This window comes from Lithobates pipiens, unplaced genomic scaffold (assembly GCF_037356315.1).
Source record: "Lithobates pipiens isolate NorthernLeopardFrog02 unplaced genomic scaffold, aLitPip1_a1.2 Scaffold_1, whole genome shotgun sequence".
Lineage (NCBI taxonomy): Eukaryota > Metazoa > Chordata > Amphibia > Anura > Ranidae > Lithobates > Lithobates pipiens.
Genome location: NW_027507685.1, coordinates 114,894,564 through 114,922,005, shown reverse-complemented (window position 1 = coordinate 114,922,005; position 27,442 = coordinate 114,894,564). Strand labels below are relative to the sequence as shown.

General features: G+C 52.4%; 1 protein-coding gene across 1 annotated transcript; it reads right to left on the bottom strand.

Annotated features, from left to right (window-relative positions):
* Positions 1 to 229: 229 nt before the first annotated feature.
* Positions 230 to 21,732, bottom strand: ZMYM3 (zinc finger MYM-type containing 3; the record flags this gene model as incomplete). Its single annotated transcript, XM_077474361.1, is given in 8 exon segments — positions 230 to 383; positions 1,870 to 2,082; positions 5,760 to 6,000; positions 7,054 to 7,351; positions 8,474 to 8,552; positions 12,666 to 12,712; positions 17,199 to 17,887; positions 21,494 to 21,732. Coding segments are annotated over 7 exon segments (1,690 nt in total), but the record flags the coding sequence as incomplete, so codon positions are not given.
* Positions 21,733 to 27,442: the final 5,710 nt, after the last annotated feature.

Below are 27,442 nucleotides of genomic sequence, written 5' to 3'. Positions count from 1 at the left end.
CAAAAAAATAAATAAAACCTTTTTAAATCCTTTAAGGGAGAAGTCTTGGCACACGTTAGAAGGCATGCGGCGCTTTGTCCTGGAATCATGGATGCCGAGTTATTATAGTGGATTGTGCCCCCCCCCCCCATCCCTGCTCCACCATACTACTCAGCGGGAGGCAAACCACCTGACCAGCTCTGATTAACAGCGCTCACATCCCTAGTCCCTGATTGGACGGCGCTCTCACCTGTCAGTCCGGACTGTTTGACCTTGTGGGAAGTGATGCAGCAGATGGAACAGAAGAGGCCTGTGCGCCCGTTCTTGTTGTCCACGTTGGAGAGCATTTCAAAGTTCTTACAAAGCGTTTTGCAGTACATACACGGAAAGACCTTGGTGTTTTTCTGGAACAGACAGAGAAGACATCACCGAAAAAGTCTGACTGAAGTGTAAACCTTTGTGTGTCCTGGGAGGGGGAATCAGAGGTGTAGAGGACTTGTGCTAAGAGGAGTTTTTTTTTGGGGGGTGTGGAAGCGTTCGGGTGGCAGTGCACGGATGTGTCTGTCTAACAAGCAGGAGTCTGCAGATTTACACATAATCCCGGGGGTGATATGTGAAGAGGGAGGCAGTGCTGTGGGGGCGATACGTGAAGAGGGGGCAGTGCTGTGGGGGGCGATACGTGAAGAGGGGGGGGAGCAACATGTTCCTGAAAGTGAACTTCTCCTTTAACCCTTTCACAGCCAGAGCTGTTTTTGCACACATTTAAAAAAAAATCATTTTAGGCCCATCGATTCGATAAAACCCCCAATACATTTTCTGAAAGGAGATAGAGAATAATATAGTGGTAGTTTAATTTTGCCACGCATAACAGCAAAATTGCAGTTAAAAAATAAATAAAAAACAACCATCATTAAACGTCTATTATGAGGGGGCAAAATAAAATAGCCAAGGTCGCACCGAGTAAATAGATACCCAACATATCAAACTTTAAACATGTCAGCCCCCTATACTTTCCATAGGCGACACTTTAAAAGCCCCCAGTTTAGCATTATGGAGGTGGTCTGGTGCTAGAATTATCGCTCTCACTCTGGCGTAGTCTCCGGCATATCGCAATCAATGTTTTTAGGAGCAGATGCCACGTGCGCTCATGTTTGCACATGCACACAGTATATGAGGGGGTGGGCTCAATTTTTTTTTGGGGGGGGGGGGGGGGGGAGGGGGATTTTATGTGCTTGGGTGTCACTTTTGTACAATTGAAAAAATATATATAATTTTTTTACTTACTTTTTTCCCCCCATTACATAGAGGACAAAAAGTCCCCTAAGTGATGATTTTCTTTTTTTGTTGACAGGTTCTCATTAATGAGAAATTCAGGGTCTAAAAGACCCCCGCCCCACCCCAAACCCCCCCCCCCCCCCCCCCCGGCTCCACTGAATGTAATAACGCACATCGCACTGCATTTCATGTGTTCCCGGGGAAACCATCAACGGGGACCCAGAAGTGACGTCGGAGCAGACGCGTTTCTCCACCCTCCCCCTCTACCCGACGGCGCCCGCTATGCCTCTCCACCCTCCACCTCTACCCGACGGCGCCCGCTATGCCTCTCCTCACTCCCCCTCTACCCGGCGGAGCCTGCTATGCCTCTCTTCCCCCCCCCCCCCCCCCACTGGCGGTGCCTGCTATGCCTCTGCTCCCTCCCACTCTACCCAGCGGCGCCCGCTATGCCTCGCCTCCCTGGCGTCACCCGCTATGCCTCTCCTCCCTCCCCCTCTACCAGGCGGCGCCCGCTATGCCTCGCCTCCCTTCCTGGTGGTGCCCGCTATGCCTCTCCTCCCTCCCACTCTACCCAGCGGCGTCCTGGCCTTGGCACAGACGAGGATGGACACTCACCTTTTTGTAGTTGTTTAGACAGGCGGCATTACAGAAGCGCTTCTGCTGGCCCTCGTGGAAGAGGTACTCCAGGGGCAGGCCTTTGTTGTAGATGTAGATCCCACAGTTGTCACAGCAGTTGGTTTTTAGGCCTTTTGTGGCACGGAATTTGGTGAAGCATGTGTCGCTGCACAGCCGGTGAACCACGCTGCCATTGCTGACCTCATGCTGGATCTGAGGGGGAACAAATCACATCAAATACAAAAGGCAGAGGAACAGAAATCTGTACAAGATCAATAGAATACAATTGTGTTCTGCAAAGCGGATATGAGCAGCACACTGGCTGTGCCCGTGCACACCTTACAGCGGCACACTTGCTGTGCCCGTACACCCCTTACAGCGGCACACTTGCTGTGCCCGTACACCCCGTAACCCCTTGGTGCCTGGTCCAGAGGGGCCGGACATTTGCATGAATTGATGTTCACAAAGCTGTGCCGAGAGTGCGTGCTCCTGACACAGTTACCTGCGCCTAACCAAAAGCTTCCAATACCTGCTTGTGATGGCAGCGTGTAATAGACTCGCGTGGAAGAGTCTTTTGGAGGGGACTGCAGGATAGCTTCCTGCCTACAGACTCTGGGAACCCTGTATAGGGCCTATATGCCATATTAGGAATAGTGACTGCTTCATACTGTTGGGACTCGTAGCAGATGCTGATGTCATCAACTCCAGCCACCTGCCCGTCTGTTGTCTGCTATAATGTGTTTATTGTAAAAAAAAAAAAAAATAAAAAAAAAAGAAAGTCTAGTGTGGCTTCTAAGGATCTTTCACCTATTATTGTTTGTGCTAATTAACTGTGCTATTGTGTGAAGGAGTTCTGTGTTGATATTTATGATAATGTGTATTGTAGTTAGTGAGCTAGGAGACGACAAGGCTGCCCTGAAAGGTCATTTCTCAGAGTCACCTAGTCTGGTTAAATGATTGGTTAATTAGCTAATTTTAATTTACGTTTCTGGTTACAGTTATTGTCAGAGTAATCTGATCAGAGGGGGAAATCTCCTCCCTCCAGGTGTATATAAGATTGTATTGATTCTATTTCTGGTGTACTCCAAGACTGGTGTCACCTGGTCCTTCGGGGTTACTATAGCCAGATCCATTGGTCTCGTGTTCCAGGACTTGGGAAGCAGCTTCTTGGTACAAATACCCAAAAAGGGTGTCCGGAGTCCGTCACACAGCGCATTTCCTGTGTCTGGGCCTGAACGCTCCCGAGCAGCGGCACACATCCCGGGCCTGAGCGCTCCCGAGCGGCGGCGCACATCCCGGGCGCTCCTGAGAGCGGCGCACTGCCTGGGCGCTCCTGGAAGCGGCGCACTGCCTGGGCTCTCCTGGAAGCGGCGCACTGCCTGGGACCTTCCGAGAGCGGCGCTATCAGGAGCGCCCAAGGCCAGGAAGTGGGCTGCTCTCAGGAAAGCGGCGCACTTCCTGGGCCTGAGCATAGCGCATTTTCTGTGCCCTCAGAGCAGCGCACTTCCTGGGCGCTTCTGAGAGCAGCGCACTTTCTGGCCCTCCTGAGAGCAGCACACTTGTTGGGCCTGGGCGCTTCTGAGAGCAGCGCACTTCCCGGGCACTCCTGAGAGCAGAGCACTTCCGGGGCCTGGGCATGCCTGAGAGCAGCGCACTGCAAAGCCTGAGCACATCGCATTTCCTGTGCCTGTTCCCTCCCGAGAGCAGCGCACAGCATGGGCCCTCCCGAGAGCGGCGTACTACCTGGGCCTGGGCGCTTCTGAGAGCAGCGCAGTTCCTGGGTCTGGGCGCTTCTGAGAACAGCGCACTTTGCGGGGCCTGGGAGCGCCTGAGAGCAGTGCACTTCCGGGGCCTGAGCACATTGCATTTCCTGTGCCTGTTCCCTCCTGAGCGCAGCGCACTTCCTGGGCCCTCCCCCGAGCGCGGCGCAGTCCCTGGGTCTGGGCGCTTCTGAGAGCAGCGCACCTCCGGGGCCTGAGAGCAGCGCATTTCCTGTGCCTGTTCCCTCCCGAGAGCGGCGCACATCCTGGGCCTGGGCGCGCCCGAGAGCGGCGCACTTTCCTGGGCCCGGGCGCTCCCGAGAACGGCGCACTTTCCTGGGCCCGGGCGCTCCCGAGAGCGGCGCACTTTCCTGGGCCCTCCCGAGAGCGGCGCACTTTCCTGGGCCCTCCCGAGAGCGGCGCACTTTCCTGGGCCCTCCCGAGAGCGGCGCACTTTCCTGGGCCCTCCCGAGAGCGGCGCACTTTCCTGGGCCCTCCCGAGAGCGGCGCACTTTCCTGGGCCCTCCCGAGAGCGGCGCACTTTCCTGGGCCCTCCCGAGAGCGGCGCACTTTCCTGGGCGCTCCTGAGCAGCAGCACACTTCCTGGGCGCTCCTGAGCAGCAGCGCACTTCCTGGGCGCTCCTGAGCAGCAGCGCACTTCCTGGGCGGGGCGCCAGGAAGTGCGCTGCTCTCAGGCCCAGGAAGTGCTCCTGCTCGCAGAAGCACCCAAGGCCAGGAAGTGGGCTGCTCTAAGGAGCGCCCAGGCGCTCCTGAAAGCGGCGCACTTCCTGGGCCTGAGCACAGCGCACTTCCTGAGCCTGGGTGCTTCTGAGAGCAGCGCACTTTCTGGGCGCTTCTGAGAGCAGCGCACTTCCTGGGCCTGGGCGCTTCTGAGAGCAGCGCACTTTCCGGTCCTCCTGAGAGCAGCACACTTGCTGGGCCTGGACGCTCCCGAGAGCAGTGCACCTCCAGGGCCTGGGCACATCGCATTTCCTGTGCCTGTTCCCTCCCGAGAGCGGCAGCGCACCTCCCGGGCGCTCATGAGTGGCAGCGCACCTCGTGGCCCAGGAAGTGCACCTGCTCTCAGGAGCGCCCAAGACCAGGAAGTGGGCTGCTCTCAGGAGCGCCCGGGCGCTCCTGAAAGAGGCACACTTCCTGGGCCTGAGCACAGCGCATTTCCTGTGCCCTCCTGAGAGCAGCGTACTTCCTGGCCTTGGGCGCTCCCGAGAGCAGGCGCACGTCCTGGGCCTGAGCGCTTCTGAGAGTAGAGCATTTGCCTCCTAGATTGCAAGCCGTAATGAGCAGTGCTCTCTGAATCCTCCTGTATTGAATTGTATTGTAAGTGTACTGTCTGTCCTCATGTTGTAAAGTGCTGCGCAAACTGTTGACGCTATATAAAATCAGTAAAATAATTTCCTAGGCACTACTTCCTGGGCCTAGGCACCTCAGTCCTGTACAATCATCACAAATGTATATCTGCAGTGTGAGATCATCTTATCTGTCATCACGGCATTACTGTGCTGATCACTGTTCTCCTTGCTGGAGAGGAAATTGTACCCGAGGAGCTGCAGTGCGCGGATCTCGCTGCTTCATCCATTCTGTGGATCTGTGCTTCCTCCATCTCTATCATTACCTCTACAGTAATCACTGGGGAACAAAAATAAGCCCTGCCTCTACCAAAATGGCCACCTCCACAGAGACAGTTTAGAAAAAGGCAAAACAAGCCAGCAGTGGGGGGCCGGGCTGCTGGGTGACCACAGGCAATACTGGTGACTAGGCCTTGGTCCTCTGCTTGGGAGCTAGTTCAATAATCTGCACCCACCTTCTTATTACAATTACACTGAAGGGTCCCCAAAATACAGGCACCAATCCAGACCCCAAAACCAGAAAAAAAAACACCATACTGCACAGCAATCTCCTGAATTTTATATAAAAAACCCAAATCATTTTCCCCAAACACTGGCAGGCAGCCAATCCCACCAGTAAATGACCAACAAAATGCAAACATTTCTGCCACTGCACACCATACCCTCAGCACTGGCCAAAAACCTGCCGCTGTCAACATCATAGCCGGAGGTGTCACACGTCCGAATGACCCCCAAAGAAATAAGGGACGTGGATTGTTCTCACCTCTCCACTCTTGTGGCAGATGCTACATTTGATGATATCGGGAACATCGGAGGAGCTCTGGGTGCTTTGGGTGCTCTGGGTGCTTTGGGAGGTCTGGGAAGTTTGGGAAGTCTGGGAGGTCTGGGGACTCGATCGTGGTTGGGCCTCGAAGAGGGAAAGGCAGGCATTGGAGCAGAACTCCTGGAAGGATCCCGCTGGACCGGTCTGGGCGACCACAGACTCTTTGGAGTTCCGAATGTCCCTGAAAAGATCACATCATTAATATCACACAGGAACAGTTACAACACAATGCAATATCAGAGAGGTAGGAGGGCCCTGATCCTGAGAGCTTACAGTCTAATAGGGAGGGGCAAGTGATACAAAACATAACAATTGTAAGGGACGAACTGATGGAGAAAGTAAAAGTTCAGTTGTTGGGTAGAGGAGGGATAGTCTTCCCTGCAGAGAATCGCATAAAGTTGGACAGAGTAGGAGATCACTAAACAGACGGGGGTAGAGAGTCTCGGGGGTAGAGAGTCTCAGAGGAAGAGAGGCTCTGGAGAGGTCCTGGAGGCAAGGAGGGAGAAAGAGCAGGAGGTCTTGGGAAGAGTGGCTTTGGGTGATATTATGGGATGGGGTTGGTGATTTAGCTCAGGGCAGAGTTGTGGATGGTTTTGTATGTTGTGTTTTGGGATTGGCTGAGAGGGGTGGAGGACATTGAATAGAGACCAGTGGAGGGATTGGCAGAGAAGGGTGGAAGGATTGGCAGAGAGAGGTGGTGGACACTGAATGGAGACCAGTGGAGAGGGGTGGAGGACACTGAATGGAGGCCAGTGGAGGGATTGGCAGAGAGGTGTGGAGGACACTGAATGGAGACCAGTGGAGGGATTGGGAGAGAGGGGTGGAGGACACTGAATGGAGACCAGTGGAGGGATTGGCAGAGAGGGGTGGAGGACACTGAATGGAGACCAGTGGAGGGATTGGTGGAGAGGGGTGGAGGACACTGAATGGAGGCCGGGGGGTGAAGTTCACTGGGTGGTTGGTAAGGTAGGCGGTTCTGTCCACATCATTCACGATAGACTGAAAGGGGGATAGTCTGTGTAGAGGTCAGCCAATGAGGAGGAAGTTGCAATATTCCAGGTTAGAGATAGGAAGGGACTGAATTAGCTCTGTGAGGTCATTGTATAAGGGGGTGGGGAACATTTGTTGAGGTTTGAAAGGTGCGGGAGTCCAGTAAAGATTCCCCCCCCCCCCCGAAAACTAATTTGAGCTCAAATGCCATCAAACATGCAGAGTTCAGAGCTGGGCCACTTACTTCTTACAGAATGTACATATCTTCTTGCAGAGCGGTTTCTTGGAGAAGGTGGTAAGACACACAGAGGAGCAGAAGAGCTGCGGCAGGCCTTTGCGCTGATAGGCGGTCTGACCTTTCTGCAGCGGCGTGCGGCACTGAGCACAAGACATCTTGGTGAGGGTCGGCTTCGGAGGCCGGGGTGGCACTTGGTTGCGCAGAGACATGCGGGTTGGTCGCTTTGGAGCCGAACGGTTGGGGATGAAGTCCTCGTCGTTGGGGTCGTCTATCATGGCGTCGGAGTCTTCGTCGGAAATCTGCACTGCAGGATGGATCATAGACAGGGAATGTCAGATGGAGGACGAAGACGATAGGCAACAAGACCGAGAACCCGCCAGGCACACAGCTCAACCCGTCCTCATAACTAGATCTCCAATACCACAAACTGAAGACAAGAAATATTACTGAGCAACCCAAGCCTTCAATGAATGGAGGAGAACCAGGCCACATGACCTATAGGATATAGTATATGAACTAGAGCTGCCACGACCAGTCGACATAATAGATTACGTCGACTACAAAAATGCGTCAACGTGCGTGCAGGGCGTTGATGCGTCAGTATCTCTCATTATGTCCCGCTCTCCTCCGTGCTGCCGTCCCCCTCTCCTCTCCGTGCCGCCGTCCCCCTCTCTTCTCACCCTCTGTGCCGCCATCCCTAGGGGTGCAACGGATCGTTACCGATCCGCGATCCGAACGGGTCACCCCGCTCGGATAGGCACATGCCGCGATCCGTGGTCTCGGCCTTAGGAAAGGCCGCGGGTTCGGCCTAGCTACGAAGCGGTGGCCATCTTTCTACACCCAGTCTGTTTACACTGTGATCACTTGTAAACAAACCGGCGTCTGTTAAGACCCCTGATATCTCACCATAGCGCCCCCCCCCCCCCCCCCCCACAGGGCTGATAAAAAAATAGCAATAAATAGATTTCTTTTTTTTTTAAATAATAATAAAAAAAAAACCACACTGACACTGTCACCACACACCCTCCCCCTTATGTACTTATTTTTTGTAAAGTTATCCAAAGGATTAATTAGCCAATCAAAAAAAAAAAAAAACACTAGATTCATTTAAAAAAATAACCGGATAGTCGTTGACTAACCGAAAAAATAATCAATAGATTAGTCCACAGACAAATTAATCATTAGTTGCAGCTTTAATATGAACCCCCCATCCAACTGATGCAGCTCAGGGGGGTCTCCAGTGAAGGTTCATACTTCATAGTAATCTTCATCATACAAAAACATTGTAGACAATTGTGTTCCTCCAACCTTGTGGTGACTTATCTCAGATCTATCCCGGAACGTACACCAAAACTCCTCTACAGAGATGGACATGGATAGGACAAGATTTACCAAAACCGAGCCTCAGAGCACAATGACTACTTACTGCTTTCCTGGGGGGCCCGGATACTTTCTTCGGCTTTAAGACTCTCCGATCTGCGTGGTCTCTCACTCCGCTTTGGTTCCTGGAAGACAAAATCCATTGGAACCATCAAAATGGATCTTCAATCCTCCCTCCGCCTCCACTCCGGTCTTAGATCCTTCCTCCAGCCTCATATGCTCCCCCCCCCAGAGGCCTCCGGCCTCATATGCCCCCCCCCCCCCAGAGCCCTCCGGCCTCATATGCTCCCCCCCCAGAGCCCTCCGGCCTCATATGCTCCCCCCCCAGAGCCCTCCGGCCTCATATGCTCCCCCCCAGAGCCCTCCGGCCTCATATGCTCCCCCCCCAGAGCCCTCCGGCCTCATATGCTCCCCCCCCAGGGCCCTCCGGCCTCATATGCTCCCCCCCCAGAGCCCTCCGGCCTCATATGCTCCCCCCCCAGAGCCCTCCGGCCTCATATGCTCCCCCCCCAGAGCCCTCCGGCCTCATATGCTCCCCCCCCAGAGCCCTCCGGCCTCATATGCTCCCCCCCCAGAGCCCTCCGGCCTCATATGCTCCCCCCCCAGAGCCCTCCGGCCTCATATGCTCCCCCCCTAGAGCCCTCCGGCCTCATATGCTCCCCCCCTAGAGCCCTCCGGCCTCATATGCTCCCCCCCTAGAGCCCTCCGGCCTCATATGCTCCCCCCCTAGAGCCCTCCGGCCTCATATGCTCCCCCCCTAGAGCCCTCCGGCCTCATATGCTCCCCCCCCTAGAGCCCTCCGGCCTCATATGCTCCCCCCCTAGAGCCCTCCGGCCTCATATGCTCCCCCCCTAGAGCCCTCCGGCCTCATATGCTCCCCCCCTAGAGCCCTCCGGCCTCATATGCTCCCCCCCAGCCTTATATCCTCCCCTCCTGCCCCCCCACCCCCTCCAGTCTTATACAGGCATACCCCACTTTTAAGTACACAACAGGGTTTATTTACTAAAGCTGGAAAGTGAAAAATCAGGCTTAGTTCTGCATAGAAACCAATGAGCTTCCAGGTTTTATTACCAAAGCTTAATTGAACAAGCTGGGGTTAGAAGCTCATTGGTTTCTATGCAGAAGTGAGCCCGATTTTGTATAAAATAAAACATTTGTGTACTTAAAAATGGGGCAGGCCTGTATCTTCCCTCTAGCCACTCTAAAAAGGCTCTTAAAGTGGTTGTAAAAACCATTTTTACCTACAGGTAAGCCTAGCTGAAGGCTTACCTGTAGGTCCAAGAAATATCTCCCAAACCTATACGGTTTAGGAGATATTTACCCGAAGACAGCCACCTCTGTCTACGGCGGCGCGCAGGTGCACTGGGCAGGCCGCAGATCGGGGCGATATGCCGTGAGTGTCGGCTCCCGTGCGCATGCGTGGGAGTGACGTCATCACGGCTCTGGCAAATCACAGAGCCGAAGCCGCGAGACCCGGAAGTCGCTCCGGGATCCATGGCAGCAGCTAAGAGGAAGACGGAGGACCGATTCCGGGGGCTTCGTTCTCAGGTAAGTTATTCATAATGAGCTAGTATGCTATGCATACTAGCTCATTATGCCTTTGCCTTGCAGGGTGTGTTTTTTTTTCCCCCCTTTACTTCCTCTTTAAGTCCCACCCACATGTGATTACACTCAAGATGCTTGGCTGCTTGGGTGGTGAGCCATGAATGTTGGCCGGGGGTGATGTTCCAGGTGACCTACACCCAAAATAATAATTTAGGCATCCTGGCAGCTCAGATCTCTCCCCCATGGTGCAGGTCTCCTGGGTCACTTCACTAATCCTTCGGTGTGCCCCTTCTATCCCTGACTACACACACCCGAGAGAGGGGACCCGGAACCATCCCAGGAGATCACATCACCCCCATACTGGACCCGGGCCAGAGGAATGTGTCTGCTCTTCTGGTGGTCATTCTTGTTATCATCGAGGAGTGAGATTTCCACCATTTATACAGTGAGTTCCCAGCAGGTGGAAAATATCGCTCAGCTCTGCCAGCACAGAGCTCCGTAGGGTGAGGACAGGCAGCTGCATTTTTATGGATTTGTAGAAAAACAGACTTAATGTGATTGTAGCCGTATTAATGCAATTGTGACAGAGAAAATTGAGTACTGTCCATGATACTTTTTTCATTTGCACTAACATACAATTTTTCAGGACAAGTTTTCGGGGTATGTCCCCTTCTTCAAGGTCCAAGCAGTACTGATTAACCACTTGCTTACTGGGCACTTAAACACCCTTTCTGCCCAGACCAATTTTCAGCTTTCGGTGCTCTCACAATTTGAATGACAATTACTCAGTCATGCAACACTGTACCCAAATGAATTTTTTGTCTTTTTTTTCCCCACAAATAGAGCTTTCTTTTGGTGGTATTTGATCACCTCTGGGGTTTTTATTTTTTGCGCTATAAATGAAAAAAGACCGAAAATTTTGAAAAAAAAAAAACGCATATTTCTTAGTTTCTGTGACAGAATTATGCAAATTATTATTTTTCTTCATAAATTTTGCCCACAATTTATACTGCTACATATCTTTGCTAAAAATAACCCAAATTAGTGGATATTATTTGGTCTTTGTGAAAGTTAGAGAGTCTACAAGCTGTGGTGCGAATCGCACAAAATTGATCACATCTGATGTACTGGTGGCCTCTCTCGCTTCTTGTGACCCGAACAAGTCAGGAAAGTACAAATACCCCTCAAATTACCCCTTTTTGGAAAGTAGACATTCCAAGGTATTTAGTAAGAGGCATGGTGAGCTTTTTGAGGTTGTCATTTTTTTACCACAATTGTTTGCAAAATTAAGATTTTTCATTTTTTTTTTCTCCACAAAATTGTCATTGTAATAGGTTATTTCTCTCACATGGCATGTGTATACCACAAATGACACCCCCAAAAAAATTCTGCTGCTCCTCCTGAGTATTACAATACCACGTGTGGGACATTTTCACAGCCTGGCCACATAGAGACGCCCAACATGCAGGTAGCGCCATCATGTGTTCTAGGAACATAAATTACACATCTAACTTGTTGACTATTTATTACACTTTTGAAGCACCAGGACAATGACACGTGACACTGATGACAGATGGTACTGATACGTGGAAATGATGACACTTATACGTGGCACTGATGACACGTGGCACTAATACGTGGCACTGATGACACGTGGCACTAATACGTGGCACTGATGACACGTGGCACTGATGACACGTGGCACTGATGACACGTGGCACTAATACGTGCCACCGATGACAGATGGCACTAATACGTGCCACCGATGACAGATGGCACTAATACGTGGCACTAATACGTGCCACCGATGACAGATGGCACTAATACATGGCACCGATGACGCGTGACACTGATGACAGATGGCACTGATAAGTGGCATTGATGACACGTGACACTGACAACAGATGGCACGTGACACTGGCAGGTGGCACTGATGACAGATGGCACTAATACGCGGCACGGGGGACAAATGGCACTGGGGGCAGGTTGGCACTGGGGGACAAATGGCACTGGGGGCAGGTTGGCACTGGGGGACAAATGGCACTGGGGGCAGGTTGGCACTGGGGGACAAATGGCACTGGGGGACAAATGGCACTGGGGGACAAATGGCACTGGGGGGCAGGTTGGCACTTTTTTTTACCTTTTTTTTTTGTACTTTTTTTTTTTAAATCAAAGCAAAGCAGAACGGCTGCCTCTGCAGCCGTTCATCTCTCCCCTCTCACACTCTGTCTGTGTGAGGAGGGAGAGCGGCGCTGAGAGATGATCTCATATGTTTACATATGAGATCATCTCCCATTGGACACGCCGATCGCGCTGTAAACGGCCGCTGTGATTGGCCGTTTACAGCGATCTGTGTTTGCCTGTCCCCGGGGGACACGGCAAACACAGAACTTCCCCGATGCGCGCCCGCGCGCATTGCGGAAACATTAGGACGTCCAGGGACGGCCACCCGGACGAAAGCGCCTGCTCTACGGCCGTCATTCGGCTATAGGGCGGGCGCGAGGTGGTTAACAGTACTAGAAAAACAGAAATATTATACAAGGGGAGGGGCCTATACAGGGAGGGGTTACTGTCTACACAGAACCCCCCATCCTCGGATTGAAAAGCCCCCAGAATCGAGGTGTGGGTGCAACCAGAGGCTGAACCCCCCGACCCCGTCCAGAACCCCCACAATCCCCCAGAGAGATCCTTACCGAGGGAGTCTTGTCCCCTTCAGAGCTTTTATCTTCCTGGTTGTCACCTGCAGAGAGGAGCACATGGTGAGGAGGGAGGAGTCATATTGTATATAGAGAGACATGGATACATTGCGACGCGCCCCTTCGTCCCAGGAGACACCCCACCCCTTCGTCCCAGGAGACCCCCCCGCCCCTTCGTCCCAGGAGACCCCCCCAACACGCCCCTTCGTCCCAGGAGACACCCCCCGCCACGCCCCTTCGTCCCAGGAGACACCCCCCGCCACGCCCCTTCGTCCCAGGAGACACCCCAGACCACGCCCCTTCGTCCCAGGAGACCACAGGCCACGCCCCTTCGTCCCAGGAGACCACAGGCCACGCCCCTTCGTCCCAGGAGACCCCCCCGCCACGCCCCTTCGTCCCAGGAGACCCCCCCGCCACGCCCCTTCGTCCCAGGAGACCCCCCGCCACGCCCCTTCGTCCCAGGAGACCCCCCGCCACGCCCCTTCGTCCCAGGAGACCCCCGCCACGCCCCTTCGTCCCAGGAGACCCCCCCGCCACGCCCCTTCGTCCCAGGAGACCCCCCCCCGCCTCGCCCCTTCGTCCCAGGAGACCCCCCCCGCCTCGCCCCTTCGTCCCAGGAGACCCCCCCCGCCTCGCCCCTTCGTCCCAGGAGACCCCCCCCCCCCCGCCTCGCCCCTTCGTCCCAGGAGACCCCCCCCGCCTCGCCCCAGGAGACCCCCCCGCCTCGCCCCTTCGTCCCAGGAGACCCCCCGCCTCGCCCCTTCGTCCCAGGAGACCCCCCCGCCTCGCCCCTTCGTCCCAGGAGACTCCCCCCCGCCTCGCCCCTTCGTCCCAGGAGACCCCCCCCCGCCTCGCCCCTTCGTCCCAGGAGACCCCCCCGCCTCGCCCCTTCGTCCCAGGAGACCCCCCCCGCCTCGCCCCTTCGTCCCAGGAGACCCCCCCCGCCTCGCCCCTTCGTCCCAGGAGACCCCCCCCGCCTCGCCCCTTCGTCCCAGGAGACCCCCCCCGCCTCGCCCCTTCGTCCCAGGAGACCCCCCCGCCTCGCCCCTTCGTCCCAGGAGACGCCCCCCGCCATGCCCCTTTGTCCCAGGAGACCCCCCCGCCATGCCCCTTCGTCCCAGGAGACCCCCGCCATGCCCCTTCGTCCCAGGAGACCCCCCGCCATGCCCCTTCGTCCCAGGAGACCCCCCGCCATGCCCCTTCGTCCCAGGAGACCAACACCGCCATGCCCCTTCATACCAGGAGACCAACACCGCCACCCCAGACCTGTTGCATGGGGGAGGTACTCTGTCCTCTATTGCGGGCAGAGTCTGGCCTCTAATATTATCATACGCCTCCTATCTATCCCCCCCCGACTCCTCCAGATCTATATCCCCCCCGACCCCTCCAAATCTATATTCCCCCCCGACCCCTCCAAATCTATATTCCCCCCCCTTGACTCCTCCAAATCTATATTCCCCCCCCTTGACTCCTCCAAATCTATATTCCCCCCCCTTGACTCCTCCAAATCTATATTCCCCCCCTTGACTCCTCCAAATCTATATTCCCCCCCCCTTGACTCCTCCAAATCTATATTCCCCCCCCCCTTGACTCCTCCAAATCTATATTCCCCCCCCCCTTGACTCCTCCAAATCTATATTCCCCCCCCCCTTGACTCCTCCAAATCTATATTCCCCCCCCCCTTGACTCCTCCAAATCTATATTCCCCCCCCCCTTGACTCCTCCAAATCTATATTCCCCCCCCCTTGACTCCTCCAAATCTATATTCCCCCCCCCCTTGACTCCTCCAAATCTATATTCCCCCCCCCTTGACTCCTCCAAATCTATATTCCCCCCCCTTGACTCCTCCAAATCTATATTCCCCCCCCCTTGACTCCTCCAAATCTATATTCCCCCCCCCTTGACTCCTCCAAATCTATATTCCCCCCCCCTTGACTCCTCCAAATCTATATCCCCCCCCCCTTGACTCCTGCAAATCTATATCCCCCCCCCCCTTGACTCCTCCAAATCTATATTCCCCCCCCCCCCGACTCCTCCAAATTTATATTCCCCCCCCTTGACTCCTCCAAATTTATATTCCCCCCCCTTGACTCCTCCAAATTTATATTCCCCCCCCTTGACTCCTCCAAATTTATATTCCCCCCCTTGACTCCTCCAAATCTATATCCCCCCTCCAAATCTAGATGCCCCCCCCCCTCGACCCCTTCAGATCTATCACCCCCAACCCCTCCAGATCTATCCCTCCGAATCTATCCCCCTGACCCCTTTGGATATATCCCACCCGATCGCTCCAGAGCCTGGCCTCTAATATTATCATACACCTCCTATCTATCCCACCCGACCCCTCTGGCTACGGATCTATCCCCCACCCCGACCCTCCAGATCTATCCCCCACCCCGACCCCTCCAGAGTCTGGCCTCTAATATCATACACATCCTATCTATCCCACCTGACCCCTCCAGCTACGGATCTATTCCCCCCCCCCCCCCCCCCCCGACCCCTCCAGAGTCTGGCCTCTAATATCAGACACATCCTATCTATCCCACCGACCCCTCCGGCTACAGATCTATTGCCCCCCCCACCCCTCCAGATCTATCCCCCCAAAATCTATCCTTCCAGATCTATCCCCTCAGGCTATGGATCTATCCCCCCAAAATCTATCCTTCCAGATCTATCCCCTCAGGCTATGGATCTATCCCCCCTGAGCCCTTCGGATCTATCCCTCCGAAGCTATCCCCCTGAGCCCTTCGGATCTATCCCTCCGAAGCTATCCCCCTGAGCCCTTCGGATCTATCCCTCCGAAGCTATCCCCCTGAGCCCTTCGGATCTATCCCTCCGAAGCTATCCCCCTGAGCCCTTCGGATCTATCCCTCCGAAGCTATCCCCCTGAGCCCTTCGGATCTATCCCTCCGAAGCTATCCCCCTGAGCCCTTCGGATCTATCCCTCCGAAGCTATCCCCCTGAGCCCTTCGGATCTATCCCTCCGAAGCTATCCCCCTGAGCCCTTCGGATCTATCCCTCCGAAGCTATCCCCCTGAGCCCTTCGGATCTATCCCTCCGAAGCTATCCCCCTGAGCCCTTCGGATCTATCCCTCCGAAGCTATCCCCCTGAGCCCTTCGGATCTATCCCTCCGAAGCTATCCCCCTGAGCCCTTCGGATCTATCCCTCCGAAGCTATCCCCCTGAGCCCTTCGGATCTATCCCTCCGAATCTATCCCCCTGAGCCCTTCGGATCTATCCCTCCGAATCTATCCCCCTGAGCCCTTCGGATCTATCCCTCCGAATCTATCCCCCCTGAGCCCTTCGGATCTATCCCTCCGAATCTATCCCCCTGAGCCCTTCGGATGTATCCCTCCGAATCTATCCCCCTGAGCACTTCGGATGTATCCCTCCGAATCTATCCCCCTGAGCCCTTCGGATGTATCCCTCCGAATCTATCCCCCTGAGCCCTTCGGATGTATCCCTCCGAATCTATCCCCCTGAGCCCTTCGGATGTATCCCTCCGAATCTATCCCCCTGAGCCCTTCGGATGTATCCCTCCGAATCTATCCCCCTGAGCCCTTCGGATGTATCCCTCCGAATCTATCCCCCTGAGCCCTTCGGATGTATCCCTCCGAATCTATCCCCCTGAGCCCTTCGGATGTATCCCTCCGAATCTATCCCCCCCCGACCACTCCAGCTACAGATATATCCCCGCCCCCCCCCCGGATCTATCCCTCCAGGCTACGGATCTATCCCTCCACCCCTTCGGATCTATCCCTCCAAATCTATCCCCCTGACCCCTTTGGATCTATCCCCCCCGACCACAGATCTATTCCCCCCCCCCCCCCGACTCTATCCCCCAACCCCTTCGGATCTATCCCCCCCCCCCGACCCCTCCTGTTATGGATCTATCCCTCCACGACCACAGATCTATTCACCGACCCCTTTGGATCTATTACGCCCCCCCTCCTGTTCCGGATCTATCCCCCCACCCGTACCATCCCTCTGACCCCTCCAGCTACCGATCTATGCCCCCCGACCCCTCCGGCTATGGATCTAAGCCCCCAAACACATCCAGATCTATCCCCGACCCCTCAAGCTACGGATCTATCACCGACCCTTACGGAATCTATCCCTCCCCGACCCATCTGGCTATGCATCAGGGAGAGCAGAGTCTTTTGTGCACATCGCTGGATTCATACATAGAATGCTCCTTTAGGCTTTAGAACTGTGCTTGGACCCCCTGACCATGTTTGAGGAATGGGCTCTCGGGTGATGTAATTTTGGTGTTTTGCTGACATCAAAAGGCAGCTGCCACGGCAAGCATTGTACAAGCAGGGCGATGATGTCATATGGGGAAATAGAGTCAATTATCGCTACAAGAAGAACGTAAATCATAAACCGATGCAGAGACATCACCTGATGGGATATTCAGAGGTAAATGTGGCACAAATGCCGGGATATACCCGGCTGATCATTCCCCAACACTGGACTTGTATACAATTATACAAAATGTAACACACGGAAGTTCCTCCATGTTGCACTCACCAGAGGACACTTTGGCTCCAGACTCCCCGCCCGCATCCTTCAAGGTCTCCCCTGCGTTGGCGCCGGATTCGGAATCTGTGCTCATGCTGCGGTCAGCATTGGAGGCAGGGCGAGGTTTAAGCATAGGGCGGAGCCTCATCCTCCTGGGGACAGTCTGGCTCGGCTGTGGTGAGTCCGCCTGCTTTTCCGGAGCTTCTCCCCCAGCTTTGTCTTCTGGCAGACAATTGTTCCTCTCCCCAGACTCCGAGCCGATCCGATCTCCGTTCTCCTCGATGTGTTGGGATCGGCGGCTCTTCGGACGATCCATTTCTGGCTTCTTAATGATTTCCTCGCCTACGAAGACCACGTCGTCCTTCCCGTCATTGACCAGAGGGTCTTCCGAGTTCTCCTCCTCGGGGGCTGGATCTTTCTTCTTCACGTCACCTTTTGTCTTGATGTTTGTTTTATTGTCTTTCTCATTGGTCAGTTCCTCCAGCGGCTTTGGGCTCTCCGACACCTCCTGCATGTTCTGACTCTCTGACTCCTTACCTTCTTCACACTCCATGGTGGGGGGCGGGGAAGGCTGGGGGCGCCGGTGGGAAGAATCACCTCCTCTGTTATCAGATCGAAGGTTCCTACTGGAAGATCTTCTGGAGACAGGCGAGGAACTTCTGTCCATTAATAGAAGAGACCACAGAGAGATGACCAACCTACAGGAGGAGGAGAGATCAGAGTGAGAACATGTCACCATGATTGACAGTCTCCCCACCAACCCCCAACCGAAGAGACAATCTCTCCATAGACCCACAACGTAACAGAAAGTCTCCTCACCGGCCAGGCGGCCGCCAGTGGAAGGGGACATTCTGCCCACCGGCCGCCAGTGGAAGGGGACATTCTGCCCACCGGCCGCCAGTGGAAGGGGACATTCTGCCCACCGGCCGCCAGTGGAAGGGGACATTCTGCCCACCGGCCGCCAGTGGAAGGGGACATTCTGCCCACCGGCCGCCAGTGGAAGGGGACATTCTGCCCACCGGCCACCAGTGGAAGGGGACATTCTGCCCACCGGCCACCAGTGGAAGGGGACATTCTGCCCACCGGCCACCAGTGGAAGGGGACATTCTGCCCACCGGCCACCAGTGGAAGGGGACATTCTGCCCACCGGCCACCAGTGGAAGGGGACATTCTGCCCACCGGCCACCAGTGGAAGGGGACATTCTGCCCACCGGCCACCAGTGGAAGGGGACATTCTTCCCACCGGCCACCAGTGGAAGGGGACATTCTTCCCACCGGCCACCAGTGGAAGGGACATTCTGCCCACCGGCCACCAGTGGAAGGGACACTCTTCCCACCGGCCACCAGTGGAAGGGACATTCTTCCCACCGGCCACCAGTGGAAGGGACATTCTTGCCACCAATGGAAGGGACATTCTTGCCACCAATGGAAGGGACATTCTTCCCACCGATCACCAATGTAAGGCACAGTAATCCACAGAGTAATATGAAACTTTTCTTCTGTTCATTAATGGGTGTGTGGTGGTGGGAGGGGTATTGTCCACTTGGCCTCTTTGGTGTTAGACATGATCTTCAAGGGTAACTAAACCCTCCTATCGCTTTCAGCCAAGGAAGCCGCCATCGTGGCCTCTGATTTCTAACCGTCACAGCAATGCACTTGATCAGTTACGACTCTGGACATTTAATGGTGGAACAGTTTGGCTGACAATTCAACCAATGGGAAAGTTCCATCCATGAAACATGTCAGGATTAGGGAATGGAATGGATAAATTGATTGGTTTAGTTTGACTTTTGGAATAAACTGATCATCACTATTATAAAAACCAAACACTGCTAAGGAAGCACTGAGCTCTCCATCTCGTATGCCATCATAGTCTTATGAAGGGCCTTCTACACCCGATAAGTCCTGGTGTGATATATGCTCATTTCCCGGACAGACTTTGTACTTCAGATGGACATTGATTAGAGGAACCACAGAGGGGACCCAGGCCCCACACAGTTCTGGAAGTGTCAAATGCCACAGGTCCTTCATCCACCATAGTTCTGTCAAAGAGAGGAGACTGGTAGTGTGATAGGTGGTGGTACTTTCTAGTGGTGTGTCAGGTCACTCATCTTTTCTCTGAAGGCTTTGTTTTGAAATAGTAATTAGTTTTTCTGAAATGACTTCACTGACAGCATCCTCTTCTAGTAGGATGAGTAAGTGATGGTCAGACTGGAGGTGGTGTGCTTGCGGGCTTGGAGATGGTGTAAGTGGTAGTGGTGGGCCTGGAGGTGGTGGAAGTGGTAGGTCAGGTCACTTATCCTTCCTCTGAAGCCTTTTTGTTGGTTTGTGCTATAGGAAAAAGTCCTACTGAAGTGACTCCACTGCCTTCTGGCAGGAGGAGTCAGGGTGTCCTCTGAAGTCCATGGTGGTGTTCTTGTTGGTGAAGTAGTGGTATGCTCGGTGGGGGAACTGGGGGTGGTGTGCTCAGTGGTGGGGGGGGGGGGGGGGTAAGAAGTGGTGGTAGTGAATGATTGGGGAGTGGTAGTAGGGTGTCAGGTCACGCATCTTTTTTGGGGGTTTGTGCAATAGGAGGAAGTCATATATACCCCCTCCTCCTATACACACACACACATATATATATATATATATATATATATATATATATATATATACATACACACACCCTCCTCCTATACACTGTATATATAGTGTGTGTACCCCCTCCTCCTATACACTGTATATATAATATATACCCCCTCCTCCTATACCCTGTATATACAATATATACCCCCCTCCTCCTATACCAGTGTGTGTGTGTGTGTGTGTGTGTGTGTGTGTGTGTATATATATATATATATATATATATATCCCTCCTCCTATACACTGTATATATAATATATACCCCCTCCTATACACTATGTATATAATATATTCCCCCTCCTCCTATACACTGTACATATAATATATACCCCCTCCTCCTATACACACACACATATATATATATATATATATATATATATATATACACACACACACACACACACACACATCCTCCTCCGATATATATATATATATATAGTGTATTTTTTTTTTATATATATATATAATATATAGCCCCCTCCTCATATACACTAAATATTTCATATATAACCCCCTCCTATAACTGTATATTTCATATCTAACCCCCCCTCCTATACACTGTATATATATAACCCTCTTCTATACACTGTATGTAATATATCTCCCCCTCCTCCTATACACTGTGTGTGTATAATAAATATATATATATATATAATATATATATATATATATATATATATATATATATATATATATATATATATACATACATACATACACACACAACCCATGTGTATACAGTGTATAGGAGGAGGGGGTATATAATATATATACAGTGTATAGGAGGAGGGGTATATATACAGTGTATAGGAGGAGGGGTATAGCCCCCTCCTATACACTGTATATATATTATATATCCCATCCTCCTATACACTGTATATATACCCCCCTCCTCATATACACTGTATATATACCCCTCCTCCTATACACTGTATATATATTATATACCCCCTCCTCCTATACACTGTATATATATTATATACCCCCTCCTCCTATACACTGTATATATATTATATACCCCATCCTCCTATACACTGTATATATAATCCTCCTATACACTGTATATAATATATACCCCTCTCCTCCTATACAATCTATACATAATATATATCCCATCCTCCTATACACTGTATATATACCCCCCTCCTCATATACACTGTGTGTATATATAATATATATATATATATGACCCCTCCTCCTATACACTGTAGAATATATATACCCCCTCCTCCTACACACTGTATATATACCCCCTCCTCCTATACACTGTGTATATAATATGTACCCCCCTCCTCCTATACACTGTGTATATAATATGTACCCCCCTCCTCCTATACACTGTGTATATAATATATACCCTCCTCCTCCTATACACTGTGTATATAATATATACCCCCCCCCCCCATATACACTGTATTTATAATATATACCCCCTCCTCCTATACACGGTATATATAATATATACCCCCTCCTCCTATACACAGTATAATATACACCCCCCCCCCATGCCCTCCCCCCTCTCAGGTGTGATCGTGGCCCTTCTCTCCCCTCCCGGGACTCCTAATTTGTCAGGTGTGGCCCTGATATTACGGGTGTTCGACCCTCACCCTCTGCCATGCTGGGCCCCGCTGTGTGGATAATCCCGCCCCCCTCCGGGTGTCTCTCCAGCCCCTCCCCCTCACCGCCTCTCTCCCAAGTGGGGTCCTGGTCTGCCTCCCCGGTGGGGTCCCGGTCTGTCTCCCGCTCTCTCTCTCTCGGGAAGACTCTCTCCGTCTCTCTCGCGGTCTCGGGCACTCTCTCTCACGCGCGCGCACGCTGCGGTCCCTTTAAGCGCGGGACCCAATCCTGACCACCGCCAGCGCGTCTCCGCGGGCCGAGCGGCGGGGCTGACGAGCACTGGGCGGGGCTATAATCTCACTCTATTGGTCCAAATGTCGGCGCCGTTGGAAAAGGGGCGGGGCATGTAGAGCGCGGCCTGGAATTCCTGGGAAGAAGCGCATGCGCGCAGAAGGCGGTACGATCTCCTCTTCCCTTTTCAAATGCGGGGAGCGCGGCCACGTGCGGAGAGTGCGCGCCCACGTGCAGGCCCGACATCGAGCGGGAGGTGACCCAAGGACCGCAACCAACGATAAATACCGCAAGAGGGGGCAGGGCGATCATAGCGATCATTATCACCAAACCCTGCCCACGTTATAAACATTAATATACATAAGAATACGCCCCTAATACAGAGCTCCCCCCACCTACATAGAAGTCACTATACAAGAGGTCCCACCCCCAACACAGAGCTCCACCCACATACATAGAGATCACGATACATGAGGCCCCACCACCAACACAGAGCTCCACCCACATAAATAGATATCACTATACATGAGGCTCCACCCCCAAAACAGAGCTCCACCCACATACATAGAGGTCACTATACATGAGGTCCCACCCCCAACACAGAGCTCCACCCACATACATAGAGGTCACCATACATGAGGTCCCACCCCCAACACAGAGCTCCACCCACATACATAGAGATCACTATACATGAGCTCAACCCACAAACATAGAGATCACTATACATAAGGCTGCACCCCAACACAAAGCTCCACCCACACACATAGAGATCACAATACATGAGGCCCCACCACCAATGCAGAGCTCCACCCACATACATAGAGATCCCTATACATAGGGCCCCACCCCAACACAGAGCTCCACCCACATACATAGAGTTCACTATACATGAGGCTCCACCCCAACACAGAGCTCCACCCACATACATAGAGGTCAGTATATATGAGGCTCCACCCCAACACAGAGCTCCACCCACATGCATAGAGGTCACTTTACATGAGTCCCCACCCCAACACAGAGCTCCACCCACATACATAGAGGTCACTATACATGAGGCCCCACCCCAACACAGAGCTCCACCCACATACATAGAGATCACAATACATAAGGCTCCACCCTAACACAGAGCTCCACATACATAGAGTTCATTATACATGAGGCTCCACCCCAACACAGAGCTTCAACCACATACATAGAGGTCACTATACATGGGGCCCCACCCCAAACACAGAGCTCCACCCACATACATAGAGATCACTATACATGAGGCTCCACCCCAACACAAAGCTCCACCCACACACATAGAGTTCACTATACATGAGGCTCCACCCCAACACAGAGCTCCACCCACATACATAGAGGTCACTATACATGAGGCCCCACCCCCAACACAGAGCTCCACCCACATACATAGAGATCACTATACATGAGGCCCCACCACCAACACAGAGCTCCACCCATATAAATAGAGATCACTATACATGAGGCGCCACACCCAACACAGAGCTCCATCCACATACATAGAGGTCAGAATACATAGGGCTCCACCCCCAACACAGAGCTCCACCCAGATACATAGAGATCACAATGCATAGGGCCCCACTTCCAACACAAAGCTCCGCCCACATACATAGAGATCACTATACATAGGGCTCCGCCCCAACACAGAGCTCCACCCACATACATAGAGATCACTATACATGAGGCTCCACCCCAACACAGAGCTCCACCCACATATATAGAGGTCACTATACATGAGGCCCCACCCCCAACACAGAGCTCAACCCACAAACATAGAGATCACTATACATAAGGCTCCACCCCAACACAAAGCTCCACCCACATACATAGAGATCACTATACATGAGGCCCCACCCCCAATGCAGAGCTCCACCCACATACATAGAGATCACTATACATAGGGCCCCAACCCAACACAGAGCTCCACCCACATACATAGAGATCACAATGCATAGGGCCCCACCTCCAACACAAAGCTCCGCCCACATATTTAGAGATCACTATACATAGAGCTCCGCCCCAACACAGAGCTCCACCCACATACATAGAGGTCACTATATATGAGGCCCCACCCCCAACACAGAGCTCAACCCACAAACATAGAGATCACTATAAATAAGGCTGCACCCCAACACAAAGCTCCACCCACACACATAGAGATCACAATACATGAGGCCCCACCCCCAACACAGAGCTCCACCCACATACATAGAGATCACTATACATAGGGCCCCACCCCCAACACAGAGCTCCAGCCACAAACATAGAGGTCACTATACATGAGGCCCCACCCCAAACACAGAGCTCCACCCACATACATAGAGATCACTATACATAAGGCTCCACCCCAACACAAAGCTCCACCCACACACATAGAGTTCACTATACATGAGGCTCCACCCCAACACAGAGCTCCACCCACATACATAGAGGTCACTATACATGAGGCCCCACCCCCAACACAGAGCTCCACCCACATACATAGAGATCACTATACATGAGGCCCCACCACCAACACAGAGCTCCACCCATATAAATAGAGATCACTATACATGAGGCGCCACACCCAACACAGAGCTCCATCCACATCCATAGAGGTCAGAATACATAGGGCTCCACCCCCAACACAGAGCTCCACCCACATACATAGAGGTCACTATACATGAGGCCCCACCCCCAACACAGAGCTCCACCCACATACATAGAGATCACAATACATAAGGCTCCACCCTAACACAAAGCTCCACATACATAGAGTTCATTATACATGAGGCTCCACCCCAACACAGAGCTCCAACCACATACATAGAGGTCACTATACATGGGGCCCCACCCCAACACAGAGCTCCACCCACATACATAGAGATCACTATACATAAGGCTCCACCCCAACACAAAGCTCCACCCACATACATAGAGATCACTATACATGAGGCCCCGCCCCCAATGCAGAGCTCCACCCACATACATAGAGGTCACTATACATGAGGCCCCACCCCCAACACAGAGCTCCACCCACATACATAGAAATCACAATACATAAGGCTCCACCCTAACACAGAGCTCCACATACATAGAGTTCATTATACATGAGGCTCCACCCCCAACACAGAGCTCCAACCACATACATAGAGTTCACTATACATGGGGCCCCACCCCCAACACAGAGCTCCACCCACATACATAGAGATCACTATACATAAGGCTCCACCCCAACACAAAGCTCCACCCACATACATAGAGATCACTATACATGAAGCCCCACCCCCAATGCAGAGCTCCACCCACATACATAGAGATCACTATACATAGGGCCCCAAACCAACACGGAGCTCCACCCACATACATAGAGTTCACTATACATGAGGCTCCACCCTAACACAGAGCTCCACCCACATACATAGAGGTCAGTATACATGAGGCCGCCGCCCCAACACAGAGCTCCACACACATACATAGAGATCACTATACATGAGGCTCCACCCCAACACAGAGCTCCACCCACATACATAGAGGTCACTATACATGAGGCCCCACCCCCAACAAAGAGCTCCACCCACATACATAGAGATCACTATACATGAGGCCCCACCACCAACACAGAGCTCCACCCACATAAATAGAGATCACTATACATGAGGCTTCACCCCCAACACAGAGCTCCACCTACATACATAGAGATCACAATGCATAGGGCCCCACCTCCAACACAAAGCTCCGCCCACATACATAGAGAACACTATACATAGGGCTCCGCCCCAACACAGAGCTCCAGCCACATACATAGAGATCACTATAAATGAGGCTCCACCCCAACACAGAGCTTCACCCACATACATAGAGATCACTATACATGAGGCTCCACCCCCAAAACAGTGCTCAACCCACATACATAGAGATCACTATACATAGGGATCCAACCGAACACAGAGCTCCACCCACATACATACAGATCACTATACATGTGGCTCCACCGCCAACATAGGCCTCCACCCACATACATACAGATAGCTATAAATAGGGCTCCACCCCCAACACAGAGCTCCACCCACACTATAGAGATAAAGATCACTGTACATGGAGCTCCGCCCCCACTTTATAGAGATCATCGTACATAGAGCTCCTCCCCCCGTGTATAGAGATCATTGTACATAGAGCTCCTCCCCCGTGTATAGAGATCATTGTACATAGAGCTCTTCCCCCAGTGTATATAGATCATTGTACATAGAGCTCCGCCTCCAGTTTATAGAGATCATTGTAGGTGGACCTCTCTGTTGGGTGGCACAGTGGTGTAGTGGTTAGCCTTCTCACCTAGCAGTAAAAAGGGTCACTGGTTTGAATCCCAACCACAACATTACCTGCTTGGTGTTTGCATGTACTCCTTGTGACTGCGTGGGTTTCCTCCAGCTACTCCGCTTTTCTCCCACACCCTGAAGACATGCATGTAGGTTAATTGGCTTCTATCCCCAATTGGCACTAGTATATGAATGGGGACCTTGGATTGTGGGCTCCTTGAGGCTAGGGACCGATGTGAGTGTGCAATGTACAGGGAATTGTAGACACTCACTCAAGTTGAACTGGATGAACTGGTGTCTTTATTCAACCTTACTATGTAACTATGTATAGAGATCATTGTACATAGAGCTCCTCCCCAGTGTATGAAGATAATTGTACATAGAGCTCCTCCCCCAGTGAATAGAGATCATTGTATATAAAGCTCCTCCCCCAGTGTATAGAGATCATTCTACATAGAGCTCCGCCCCCAGTTTATACAGATCATTGTACATAGAGTTCCGCCCCCAGTGTATAGAGATCATTGTACATAGAGCTCCTTCCCCAGTGTATAGAGATCATTGTACATAGAACTCCTCCCCCGGTGTATAGAGATCATTGTACATAGAGCTCCTCCCCCAGTGTATGAAGATAATTGTACATAAAGCTCCTCCCCCAGTGTATAGAGATCATTGTACATAGAGCTCCACCCCAAGTGCATAGAGATCATTGTACATAGAGCTCCACCCCCAGTGTATAGAGATCACTGTACATAGAGCTCCGCCACCAGTGTTTAGGGATCATTGTATATAGAGCTCCTCCCCCAGTGTATAGAGATCATTCTACATAGAGCTCCGCCCCCAGTGTATAGAGATCTTTGTACATAGAGCTCCGCCTCCAGTTTATAGAGAACATTGAATTCCGCCTCCAGTTTATAGAGATCATTGTACATAGAGTTCCGCCCCCAGTGTATAGAGAAAACTGAACATAGAGCTCCGCCCCAAGTGTATTGAGATCACTGTACATAGAACTCCTCCCCCAGTGTATAGAGATCATTGTACATAGAGCTCCTCCCCCAGTGTATGAAGATAATTGTACATAGAGCTTCTCCCCCAGTGTATAGAGATCATTGTACATAGAGCTCCACCCCCAGTGTATAGAGATCATTGTACATAGATCTCCTCCCCCAGTGTATAGAGATCACTGTACATAGAGCTCCGCCCCTAGTGTATTGAGATTATTGTATATAGAGCTCCTCCTCCAGTGTATAGAGATTACTGTACATAAGGCTCTGCCCCAAGTGTATTGAGATCATTGTACATAGCGCTCCTCCCCCAGTGTATAGAGATCACTGTACATAGAGCTCCGCCACCAGTGTATAGAGATCATTGAACATAGAGCTCCTCCCCCAGTAAATAGAGATCATTGTACATAGAGCTCCACCCCCAGTGTATAGAGATCATTGTACATAGACCTCCTCCCCCAGTGTA